The following is a 12,445-nucleotide window of genomic DNA, read 5'->3' as shown; positions in this document are numbered from 1 at the left end:
AAATAGTTGTGATCAGGTTTCTCGATTGGTTGCATATTGACTTTCAAACCTACTGAAAGTTGACTAAAGATTAGACTAGTGACTTACCAGTTCATTTGTTGTTTCCCTGGTACTGATCTAGTCCATGATTTGAGATGCATTGCATTGACCACGACTTCCCACTATGTATTGAAGCAGAGAAGGTAGTGGAGAAGCTGGTGGACTTGAACATTGGTTTCTTGAAGAACATATATCCTAAGATCGAGTTGGAAGGCCCTCGTCTTTGCTTCTTGTATAATGGGTTTTGCCAAGCTCCCTGAGGAGGTCGATCCTTTAAACTTGATTATGAAGATTTCCTACATTCTAAAAAAAAGGAAGAGCATGTAGGGTGAACAAAACAAACTTTAAACTAAAAAAATATATATGTAGGGTAAGAAGAGCATGCATGTAGGAAAAATGGTACTTTGGGTACTATAAATGGGTGAACAAAGTAAACTTGAAACTAAAAAAATATATGTAGGGTGGGAAGAGCATGTAGGGTGAACAAAGTGGTTCGTAGAGTGGCAATAGCCACACCCAATAAAAATTCATGAATCATGATTAACTCGGATGCAATTAAGAAAAGAAGTAAACACCTCCCAAGCATCAAACTATAACAAAATGAACTCCCCAATTAACTTTTATTTTATTTTTTCAATATGGTGCGGCTATTGTCACCATACAAATATTTTTTTAGTTTCATGTTTACTTTGTTCACCAATTTGTAGTACCCAAAATACCCTTTTCTAATAAAGGGTTTAACTCGAAATCTTTTTCTATTTGGCTTCCTCAGTGAGTCTTTCAATTGTTTTTGGCTTCCTCCTCGTTTTCCTAAGTCAATCTCATCAAGTCTTAATCAATCAGTCTCACCGAGTTTAACGATAAATGAAAAGATTAAGAATGAAGTTTAAGTACATATTCTGTAGGGTAATAAGAAAAATTAATTGCAATATTTAATCTAATATTGTCCTTTATTGTAATTTATATTAGAATATTTTAGTAATTTAATAAACCAAAAACTTGTAGGGCAAACAAAGTAGTTAGTAGGGTAAAAAAAAAGACCTAGCCGTCTGCTAGGGCTTGAGAATGAAAGCTTTTGCCTCCCGAGTCTTAGGTATAACTAGGGTTTCCCTTTTTATTTTGTATCTCTACCATTCATGGCGGAGGAGATGGCGGCACGTCTGACAGTAGCCCTGGCATTGACGGAAGCTGCAGTGGTGGATTTTGGATCGCTGGGTTCGGCAGCGGTGGCAAGAGATGGTTTTTACTTGGTGGGGCGTATGCTGCCGAGGAAGTCAGGTGATGAGAAGAGTCTGTCGGGGTTGATGGCTACGTTCTGGGGTCTGCATAATCGACTGGTGATCACTGCTCATGACGAGTGTTACACCTCATATCCGATTTAACCTCTTTTACTGTGTGTATGTGAATTACGGTACGTTTTACCGTTCGCAGTTATCATTTTACAGTTTAGGGGGGGTTAGAATATGACTTTTTGTTCGAGTCAAGATCTGAGAAAATTTTCTTCACGAAAGTTGTAGAGGATGTTAAACCGAGCGCATGCATATGTGGTTCGTAAAAATCGGAGTTCGCATGCGAAAGTTATACGCGAAAATGTGAAAGTTACTGTTCATGGTAAAAATTTTATATATATATATGGAAAATTACCGAGGTAGGTTTCCATTTCCGGAAACTCACCCCAGCTCTCTCTCTTCCCCTCGCTCTCCCCCTTCCTCTTCGGGCAGCAGCTTCCTCGCTGCAATTCGACGCCGTCCGGTCGTCCCCCGGCGTGTTCCAAGCCACCACAAACTCGCCTCCTTCCCACCTTCACGCTGGTGCCCTTAATTTTCAACGATTTGGCCGGAAAAGCTCAAATCAACGTGAAGTTCCTTCCGGGTCCGATTTCGATCCTTCCGGCGATTCCATCGTTTCCGACCACCTCCGACCGCCAAAAGTGGACAGCAGGGACTCCTCGAGCTGGTGAACGTTTTCCCCAACCCCTCTTGCTGCAATTTCCGGTGTAGAGGTCGAATCGAAGAGGGGATCCGAAACCCATTTATGGGTTTTCTTCACGGGCTTAATCCGGACGTTTAAAGGTAAAATTGAGAGAAGTGGTAGTTGAGAATGTTGTTCGGTCTGTGGTTTTGCAGCTACTGTTGATTTCTGGTGGCCATCGGAGGTGGTGGCCGCCGACGCGTGAGCCCCACGCGCCGCCACTGTGAGTGGCGCGTGGAGGTGTGTAGGGCAGTGTTTTAATTCCAGTTTTTAGTCCATTAAATTCTATAAATGTTGTAGAGCTTGTATGTGAAGTTTGGTGATTTTTGGAGAAACTTGGAATTAATTATGAATTTTTTAAGTTTAGGGTTTCGATTATCGAACTACGAGAATCTGACCGTCTGATATCTCTCGGTTCTGCCTTGGAACCTTTAAATTAACGAATTGGTATTAGTGGTATAATTTGGGTTGAATCCGAGAAGAATTAGAGAGATGTTATATGAGGATTCGATTTTGAGAATCGTATTTAATTAGAATAGTTATTCACGAAATATAATTGTGTACAGGGCGACGTACCGAGCTATTGCTCGATGAAGGAACTCGTATGCGTGATCGTCGGAATAGTACTGTGAGTGGACTTTTATTTTTAAGTAAATGATGCATGCATTTATTTCCTTGAATATGCTCTATTTATTTATCAATTGACTTTTCGAGCATGTGATTTAATCTCGGAGTTTGTTTTCGCTTTATCTCACATAATTACTTTCGATAATGATTCGTTTCCGAAGTTGCTTATGATTTATAATTTTAAGTGATGAATTATTTTTATTTCCGAGGTGATTTCCGGAATTATACTTTTAATTATATTCTATTTCGATTTGAGACTTTTAAAGGATTTTCGAAATGGGATTTCGATGGAGTTGTTTTTCCTCATTTATTTATCGACTTTCGTATTTGGCATTGGGAATGCCTTAATGATGATTTTGGAATTGGTTTTGTTTCGGTTTACGGATATCATGTTTTTTTTTATTATTATTTCTTCCTATTTATTTGAACTTGAGATTATCTTGGCGTGTGGGACACGTCGTTAGAAATTCATTTGCGAGAGATGGGGAAGCCTTATGTATTTATGGATTTACTTGGTTTTCGGATTTCTTTTGTCATACTTTGGGTGACTATTATCATTGCTAGCATTGATCTTCCGCCTTTGTGGCGAGGTGATGGGATCACCGAAGCCCTCCGCCTTTGTGGCGCTGGTTACTGTCTCTGTGACAGTAATTCTCAAGCCTAGTATCCTATCGCTACACATAGTGGCGTAAGGGTATATTACGGGAGTAATGGGAGTACTTTAGCCTGGGAGGCTCACTCGTATGGCTATCATCTTCCCCTACTCATTATATTCTTGACTAGCGGGGCTAGTCCGATTTCCCGTTTAACCAGCGGGGCTGGTCTTATTTCCTGAGTATCGGAGTTTCAATCTTTTCTTATCGTTGCTTGACTAGCGGGGCTAGTCCGATTTTCACTATAGCCAACAGAGCTAGTCTTATCTTCTTGAGAAATGAGATTTTGGTTTTACGATACATCTTTTCGAATGTTGTGACTAGCGAGGCTAGTTAGTTTATCGTTTGAAATCCTCGGATTTATAGCTAATTGTGTTTTCTAATTGTTGCATGCATCGGTTTTTAATGAAATAAATGTGGGAAAGTATGAAATTCTTTTCCTTTAAATTGTTTATTTTTGTCCACTCACGCTAACGTTTTTATGTACTTTCCCCTGGGCCCTTCGGTTTCAAATGCCCAGTTTGCAGGCGAAATTAGTTAAGGTTGGGCGTACATGGAGTCGAGGCATAGCCAACAGCATTGCTTCCGCGTACTCATTCTATTTTTGTTTTCTTTGTTACCTAGTGGATTAGTATTGCTCTGATAACCTATGGGATTAATATTGTTTTTGGTTTGAGACTGATATTTGTGAAATTGGAGTTGTGATTTGGGGAGCAGATGGCTCCAGGAGATTAAGGATGGATGATTTAGAAGTGTAAATGTTTTCCTACAGGTTTTGGGTAGCCTACTTTTTAGGGGAAGTTCCGCTAAATTTTTTGGTAGAATTTCTTCTAAAGTAGGCCCCGCAGGGCCACTTCGGATTTCGGGGTGAAATCCGGGGCGGGTCCTGTCAACGAGGATCGTTTTGTGTTCCGGTTTAAGATCCAGGAGGAGTGTCACCGTATTCTACACAATGGACCATGGCACTTCAGAGGCAGAATGCTGGTGTTAGGGGAATATGACGACCTGAGTGCAGTGGAGGCAGTGCCTCTGCATATGGTGGAAACTTGGGTTAGCATTAAAGGGCTACCTCCCCGTCTGAGGATAGAGGAAACCCTCATTCTCATTGGTTCCTCAATGGGTAGGTTTTCGAGAGCTGATACGCTGCCCTTGCAGCGTGGAGTGGCCGAGAAAACGTTCTGTGGACAGGTGGACGTCTGGCGTCAACTATGGAGTGCCCGTGGGTTCACGATCAACGCTAGGATCTCAGCGGACGTACAGATCAGGTACGAGAAATTCAAAGGGCTATGCAGGGATTGTGGGTTATTCTCTCATGAGGCAGAGGGGTGCGACAAATTTCTGTCGATCCAGAGAGAGAAACAATCATCGGGGGCAGCTCTGGCGTTGGTAGGCCCGGCCTTGGCATCAGGTGCTCATTTGGATTGAGGAAAGTCGCTAGTAATCCTTGTAGTATCTTCGCTTTTGATATTCTCTTAGGTAATACATGGTGTTTTGCTGGATGTGTGTTAAGCCTCTTAGCCTAAAAATGTCGAATTACTTTGGTAGTGACTCTATCTGACAGCTCTACTGAGCGGGTCATTATGTATAATTTTGCTGAATTTTAATATTAGTTGACCATTTCTCTCAAAAAAAAAAAAAAAGTTAGTAGGATGACAATCTTAGTTAGTAGGATGACCATTTTTAATTTTTTCTTTTTTGCTAGGAGAATAGAAAATTACATAAATGCCTCTTCTATTTGTGATCGGGACTTTCCAGGCTAACAAGTGGCAATATGTCATGTCATAAAAAATAAAAAATAAAAAAGGCTAATGGCATCCTCACAACCCATTTGTGAATCCACTAAAACAAAGAATGAATATAAAAACCCACTCAACTAACGAGTCTATTTCAATCCTCACGCTAGACTAGAACAGTTCCATATTCAAACACGCGGAATCTCATTCAACTCTCCTCTCTAGAGTAAAGACCACTCCAGTCTTCACCCCATTATAGAAGAAGAAGAAGAAGAAGAAGAAGAGAACTGTTCAACAACATCTAGCTAGTCCATGGAGGCCGAAGCTTCACCGTAAGTTAACTCTTTGATTAATCCACCTTTGCTCTTTCAATTTTCCAAACAGGTATAGCGATTTGACTAATCAGTGGCTACTTAATAACTAGTTAGTACTAATGCGTGCAGGTTTGAGAGCAGTGAGTTGGTGGCGAGTTTCCTGGCGTCGACGCCTTTGCTAAGCGAGTCATGGAGGCTGTGCAGCCTCGCCAACGCCGCCGCTCCATTGGGTTTCGTATCGGAGCGAATCGGAGATGTCGGGTACTTTGCTTTCTCGGCCTGCAGTACCCAAATGATCACGGAGGGGTCGGAATACTACTCCACTTGCAGAAACTTGGTGCCATTGGATAGCGCCGGCGCCGGCGACGGTGACGGGTCTTTTTCGGTATTGACCAAAAGTAGTAACAGTAGTATCAATGGAGAAGAAGATGAGGGTGCAGTGATGGTTCATGCAGAGCTGCTCAACCTCTTCTTGTTTTTTCGTAGCTCCCAAGCTTTCAAAGAGGTCAGACATTCATCCATTTTTTTTATTTCATTGAATTTTTGTTTTTATTTACGTGCAAAATGCATGACTATTTCTCTTATTTTTATTTATTTTATTTTATAATAATAAAATAATAACACTGATTTGGCAATATAACCCAAATTAGATTAGGGATTCTTTCCCAAGAATTGCTTTTGTTACGTTCTACTAGTAGTAATTTTGTTAGTATATGAATATTTCTTCGTAAGCTATGAGTCTATGAGAAGAAAAGTTCTAGAGACATATAACAATTGTTATATAGAAAAATAAAATGTAGGGAAATTCCATCCTGATGCTTGATTTTAAATAAAAATAAGTTGCCGGCCATCATGATAATGTCTAATATCTTTTAGGGAAAAAAAAAAAACATGTTAATATGTAAAGCCATCATCCAGCTAGTCATGGACCCATGGAATTGACAAGATGAAGATAGCTTAGACATCCAGACAATACCTGAATGATCACTTGATGATTCAGTAAAATATGTTGAAAGGAAATTAACTCATGCTTGTGTGCTCGATAGTTGTTGTTGAAATCTGAGAGTTATAAATCTGGTTTAAAGTTTGAGAATTAAATTCATAAATCGCTATTGATGAGGTGACATATCATTCACATTCCTGAGGTACTTGCAAGTATATAGGTACAAACTAGCTTTTGATAGTGACATCCCTCTCTATAGTATATGATTTTTGGAAAGAGGATAGAAAGGGAGGTAGTTGAGAAAGGTCACTTGAAAATTGAAACCTTTATATTGATCTTTTCAAGAAAGGGAGGTAGTTAAGAAAAGTAATTCAAAACCATTTGTATCGATCTTGTCAGATAAAGAGTATATAATCCTCTTATAAAGCACCGTTTGAATTCGATCATATAGTTTCAAAGGTCACCATCCCACCCCAAAAAAAATCATGCATGAAGGGAATTATGATATTTTAGTACTAGATTAAAATGAGTTCTAAGTAGGTACGAAAGGCCATGATAAGATATTAAAGCATTACAACCACCAGACATGATGGGATTCAAAATGTTCCATCCAAAACTTCTATTTCATCACATGTTGCTTGAGTTTTAGAAGATTGTTATCATGAAACTCCTAATTGATATGAGTTTGAAAATAGGAAAATAAAAAATAAATAAAAAAGACAAGGGCTTACTTACTCTTTAAATATAGAATGACTCTCACATTTAGCCGATTCCCAACCTCATCTTCAAAATGCTCTAATTATGAAATCTAGAATGCTACTTAAGGTCTTTTGCACTGATGTGTGAGTTTTTAAGGATCATATTAACGTTGAAATTACTACATTAGGGTATAGGCCAAGAATATACTTTAATGTTCGTCAAAGGCTGAAAACAGACCATATTCATGCATTGCTTTTTAAAAAACAACTCATAAGAATGTGAAGTATAATTAACACATTATTGAGAAATATAAGCCAAGTTAAAATCATTGTTTTTTTTTTTTTTCTTTCAATCAAATGACCGATTCTTGCGGGAAAAAAGAAAAAAAAAACATTGTTTGACCCGTTGATGGAGGTTGCGACTCAAAGCAAACTTTCATGGTTTTCCATGCAAAATTGCAAAGCCAAAAGGCATTTCTCTTCTCAGAAAAAGCCAAAAAGCATTCTAATCGTTTCCTGGAGAGACGTACTGTCGATTCTATTGACTATTTGGCTGGAGTGGGGTGATTACTTTCCCAGTTTCCCAGGTACGCTATTGGCCAAAAAAAGTGACAACGAAAGAGAAGATTGCTTTCCCACTGTCATTATCTTTCACTAATCTCAACTTTAACTAACCCAGCCAATAAAAAATATAAAAAAATTAGAACAAGGGCAATTTACAGAAAGTTAAATGGGAACTTGGAAGCTCAAAATGTCAGTTAATGATACATTTAATCATAAGAGTATTAGATATTAATGAATTTCAACATTTTCGTTCAACATCTAATGAAATCTATGGTGGTGGCTGGTGCAGATGTTGGCGCTGATAGAAGGAAGCAAGTCCATTGTGATCACAGGCCATTCTATAGGAGGAACAACTGCCTCACTCTGCGCTCTTTGGCTCCTCTGTTACCTGCAATCCGTCTCTTCTAACCGTTCGGTGCTTTGCATTACCTTCGGTTCACCATTACTTGGGAACGAATCGCTTCACCGAGCAATCCTTAGGGAAAGATGGGGCGGCAATTTTTGCCATGTGGTATCCAAGTATGACATCATGCCAAGACTCCTCTTCGCTCCTTTAGAGTCCTGCACTCGCCAACTTCATCTCTTGCTGCAATACTGGCAGATGTCTATGTTGGCTTCTTCTCCAGGCAACTTTGGACAGTACTTTCCAGTACTTCAACTTGGTGAGGAAGAGAAAGCTCACCTCTTCAGCTTCGTATCACATTATAATTTGCTAGTGTCTTCAGTAGCACAAGAAGAAGCAAGAGAAGAGAAAGCAAATAGTTTGTATTGGCCATTTGGGAACTACATGTTTTGCTCACAGGAGGGAGCTATTTGTGTGGAGAATGCAGCATCTGTGATCAAGATGATGCATTTGATGTTTACGACTGGTAACCCCAGTTGCTGTATCAATGATCATCTAAAATATGGAGACTATATTGGGAAGATTTCTTCCCAGTTTCTGAATAAGAAAAGCTTCTTGCAAGGGGAAGTGATTCCTGAGTCAAGCTATGAAGCAGGGGTTGCACTGGCATTGCAGTCATCAGGAATAAGTAAACAGGTATAATTCAGCTAAAATCATCACTCTTCAATTTCAAAGTTTTTATTTTTATTTTTTATGAATGAATTACTTATTTTTTTTTCCTTTTCATACATTCTTTCAGGAACCAGCTGCCAGACCGGCGGAAGATTGCCTAAAGAAGGCTAGGGGAATGAGACATATGCGTACACCAAGCCTCAACGCTGCAAACTTAGCCATCAGATTATCCAAGGTTAATCCTTACAGAGCTCAAATAGAGTGGTATATGGCATCCTGTGATAAGTCTGATGAGCAACTTGGTTACTACTTCAAGCAACGGGGATCATCCAAAAGGGACCACAAAGTCAACATGAACCGGCTCTTGCTTGCTGGATTTTGGAATGATGTGCTCCGCATGCTGGAGAACAACGAGCTGCCTCATGATTTTCACAAGCGACCAAAATGGATAAACACTTCCCAGTTTTACAAGCTCCTGGTAGAGCCACTGGACATTGCAGAGTATTATAGATCTGGTATGCACCGGATCAAAGGGCATTACTTGAAGCATGGAAGAGAGAGGAGGTTTGAGATTTTCGACAGGTGGTGGAGAGAGAGAGAGGTTGATCCAGAAGAAAACACTAGTATGAGAAGCAGATTTGCAGGTTTGACTCAGGACTCTTGCTTCTGGGCTAAGGTGGAGGAAGCTACAGAGTGGCTAGCTAATGTTAGAAGCGAGAGTGATGCAAGGAAGCTGGCTCTGCTGTGGGAAAATATCAATAAATTTGAAAGGTATGCAACCAGATTAGTTGATGACAAGGAGGTCTCTAAAGACGTTGTAGCAAAGAATTCGAGCTATTCTAAGTGGGTAGAAGAGTTGAGAGAATTGAAATCTCAGATGCAGCAAATCCATCCTCAGTTCCCAAGGTTTAGAGACGGTGAGTTATTTCCTTAGTTCCAGATTTCACATCCTGTAAAGCTATGTAATGCATACATTTAATGTCTACTCTAGAACTATCAGGTTGACTTAGCCAACCTATATTGTGTTTTATATATAGCTTCAACTATTATTCAATAATTCTTCAAGTTATATATACATCCCCCGTCAACAAATAAAGGTTTGTTACTTTGTTTAGTACTGATTCTAAATTGAAATGCGATAGACGTGCAAGGAACTCAAGGCAGGGAAGCCAGAACCTACAAAATATTAATCTGTGAATGTTCATACCTTTCTATTGCTTATGATCAGTTTCAATGTTGTCAACCGGTTGTTTGAACCATTTCCTGCATCAAACAATCACATCGAGTATTATCAGACTAACACACTTGAGACAACAGGTGCATAATTCAATATTCTAAGGAATTGGATATTAAGAAGGGAGGAGGAAGACAAATTGGTATGAAAAAAATCGACAAGGAATTGGCCGGCTTAATTTCCCCAAATAAAATTTCCTGACTTTGAAGTTCATGTCAGCCATTACCATTATCGCAAAGATTGGAGCTGCATAATCTGATTCCTTCCACTTGTACAAATGAAAGTTATGGTATGGTGCTGAATACTACATTGACTTTCAAGATTGGAAGGTGGAGGAGAAAGCAGATAGCCACACTGCTTTTGATGTACCTTGGTGTTTTGGGTGCAAATTTTTGGTCTAAAGATAGGGAATATACTGGGAATCAGGGAATGCCATAGTATATGGAAACAAAGGGACAACTTAAGTAATTGTTAGTGTATTTGACTGTAATTTGGAAGGAACAAAAGCAATAGCAATAGCAATTCCAAATTTTGGTAACATATTGGTGCCCGACATAAGAAATTGGAAGTAATGCAAAATACTTTATCACTGCATGCACATTATTCCATTTCAAATTATTGAAACCAAACCAATGAATATGTCAATAAACAGAGAAGGCTCATTTAAACAGGAAACAGATGCTATCTGGAACCTGGAATAGCATTGTTCAATCTACAGTTCTTACTGAATTTCCTCAAATGATATAATTCAACTAGGTAGTGGTTTACAACAGTTATAAGGTGACCTGAGACTTTCATAATTATGTAGATGCTTGTAATATAGTTATAATCGGAGACAATAATCTTAAGAAAGGTAAAGGCTAGAAGCTGCTGGTTACAAGTAACGTATAATGACTTATTTTGTACCATGTGTAAGAAGTTAAAGCAAGAAGCTGTTTGCTACAAACATTAAACTTAAAGCAATCAAATAATCTCACATTTTTAGATTCATTTCTAATTTGAAATGCAAGCAAGATGGAACTGAGTCTCCAACAACTCAAAGTGACTAACCCAATTATAGTTTTAAGTTTTCGAGGTGTTCATACTTCACAGGCCATAGTTCCATAGCAGAACTTAACACTTCAGTAATATAAGGCCCAGAACCGCCATTTTTTTTTTTTTTCACAGGCACTTGGATTTCTAAACACCTTTCATGGAGTTTTCTATCATCTAGATAACTGGATTAATGCACTTGGTTTGCTAATTCTGTGACAAATGTAAGCAAAGAAGACCACAAATCCGACCTTACAAAAATTACCAAAGATAAGGTGTTACCTTCTCGTGAGTGAATGAAGCAGATAAGAACTCCAATCCGACCGGTTGAAACAGAAATGGGCACGGGATATTCAGATTAAAAGCAAAGAAAGTCAGGGTTTTGTCATGTTTTGTGGTACTTGTAGCGAAGGTATTGAGGAATTTCTCGAAGTGAGATCTCCCTCCATGATTACCAGTCACTTTCGGATTTCAGAGCAAGCAAGCACTACAGAGAGGAGTGTCTTGTGTCAGGCTTGGCCAGACCAGCCAATACGAAGAAGCCACTTGGCTGGACTAGAAGAGGCCACTTGGCTGGACTAGAAGAGACCACTTGGCTGGATAAGAAGGAGGCCACTTGGCTCCCCAAGGTGATGAGAAGAATTTATCTGATGTAAATCGGGTTATGTTATAGATTTTTTTTTTAAATAAAAAAATAAAAAAACTCTTAGCCCACTACTATTATAAATTACCAACAAGTCACAGCTCAGTAGCATAGATAATTGTAAGGACTATGTTAAAGCTTTTCAATCAGTTAGATTCCGACATATTTATCGTGAAGTAAATAGTGTTACATATAGGCTTGCACAACTAGCTAGTTTATTTTTCATTAATGATGTTTGATTTTGAGACTCCTGCTATTATCAACGCTCTTCATCTGATTCTGCCATTCATCATAAGAGTTGGTCTCATTTGTGTTCTTTAATATAAAAAGACACCTAGTAATATGGGTTGTTAGTGAGTTTAGACGATAGCATATGAACTTGTTTGGACCTAATTTATTTATTTATTTGAATTTTGATTTGTGATGCATTCATGGTCAATCAATAACAGTGGCTTCTCCAAAACCCTAATGGCCCAATTATTTATGTGCACAAGTTATAAACCCCGACAATTTCACAAAGTTTCTTTCTAGGATGGTTTTGGGATAGATAAGACTACCCAGTAATGTTAGACATCCTCTCTAACAATTGAAATTTACAAACGATGATATCCACCATTCCAGTGCGACAGAAATAGTCATATAAGACAAATGAGGTAAATTTTTATTTTTTATTTTTTATTTTGAAAGAACTCGAGATTTCAGATAATCTACCCATATATCGCTTAGAACAAGATGACATTGACGTCAAACTCCATATTAGCTTATTAGAAACTGTCCCCACTGAATTACATTATAATTTTGATCACACGTATTGAAACTCACCTTCAAAAGTGGTCATTTCTTAAAAACAAGGGAATCCCTCATTCAAATCTTGCCTTATACACACACATTTTCTATGATTTAAGGAACCTCATTGATGGGAAGTTTACCTAAAACCAAAAAATAAAAACCTCGTCATTTTAGGAAACGCGCCAAAAGA

At 38.7% G+C, this 12,445-nt stretch overlaps 1 protein-coding gene across 3 annotated transcripts; it reads left to right on the top strand.

Moving 5' to 3' along the window:
* Positions 1-5,172: 5,172 nt before the first annotated feature.
* Positions 5,173-10,215, top strand: LOC133724627 (lipase-like PAD4). Of its 3 annotated transcripts, XM_062151393.1 has the most exons (5): positions 5,173-5,355; positions 5,467-5,842; positions 7,832-8,581; positions 8,685-9,474; positions 9,875-10,215. In XM_062151393.1, exons 1-5 carry the CDS (start codon positions 5,336-5,338, stop codon positions 9,880-9,882), a joined length of 1,944 nt encoding a protein of 647 aa, XP_062007377.1. In that variant the 5' UTR covers positions 5,173-5,335; the 3' UTR covers positions 9,883-10,215. The 3 variants fall into 3 exon arrangements, with proteins under 3 accessions (XP_062007377.1, XP_062007376.1, XP_062007378.1); XM_062151392.1 differs by lacking the exon at positions 9,875-10,215 and having other exon boundaries at positions 8,685-9,630; XM_062151394.1 differs by lacking the exons at positions 5,173-5,355; positions 5,467-5,842; positions 9,875-10,215 and adding an exon at positions 5,967-7,565 and having other exon boundaries at positions 8,685-9,630.
* The last annotated feature ends 2,230 nt before the right edge of the window (positions 10,216-12,445 follow it).

The sequence above is a fragment of the Rosa rugosa genome, chromosome 1, assembly GCF_958449725.1.
Source record: "Rosa rugosa chromosome 1, drRosRugo1.1, whole genome shotgun sequence".
Classification (NCBI taxonomy): domain Eukaryota; kingdom Viridiplantae; phylum Streptophyta; class Magnoliopsida; order Rosales; family Rosaceae; genus Rosa; species Rosa rugosa.
This window is presented reverse-complemented; position numbering and strand designations above follow the sequence as displayed.

What these genes read in the sequence shown, in the direction of transcription:
- LOC133724627 (XM_062151392.1), top strand. Translation starts at nt 5,336, where the DNA reads ATGGAGGCCGAAGCTTCACC. An exon ending in ATGGAGGCCGAAGCTTCACC is followed by an intron (nt 5,356 to 5,466) that starts GTAAGTTAACTC and finishes TAATGCGTGCAG; the next exon opens with GTTTGAGAGCAGTGAGTTGG. An exon ending in GCTCCCAAGCTTTCAAAGAG is followed by an intron (nt 5,843 to 7,831) that starts GTCAGACATTCA and finishes TGGCTGGTGCAG; the next exon opens with ATGTTGGCGCTGATAGAAGG.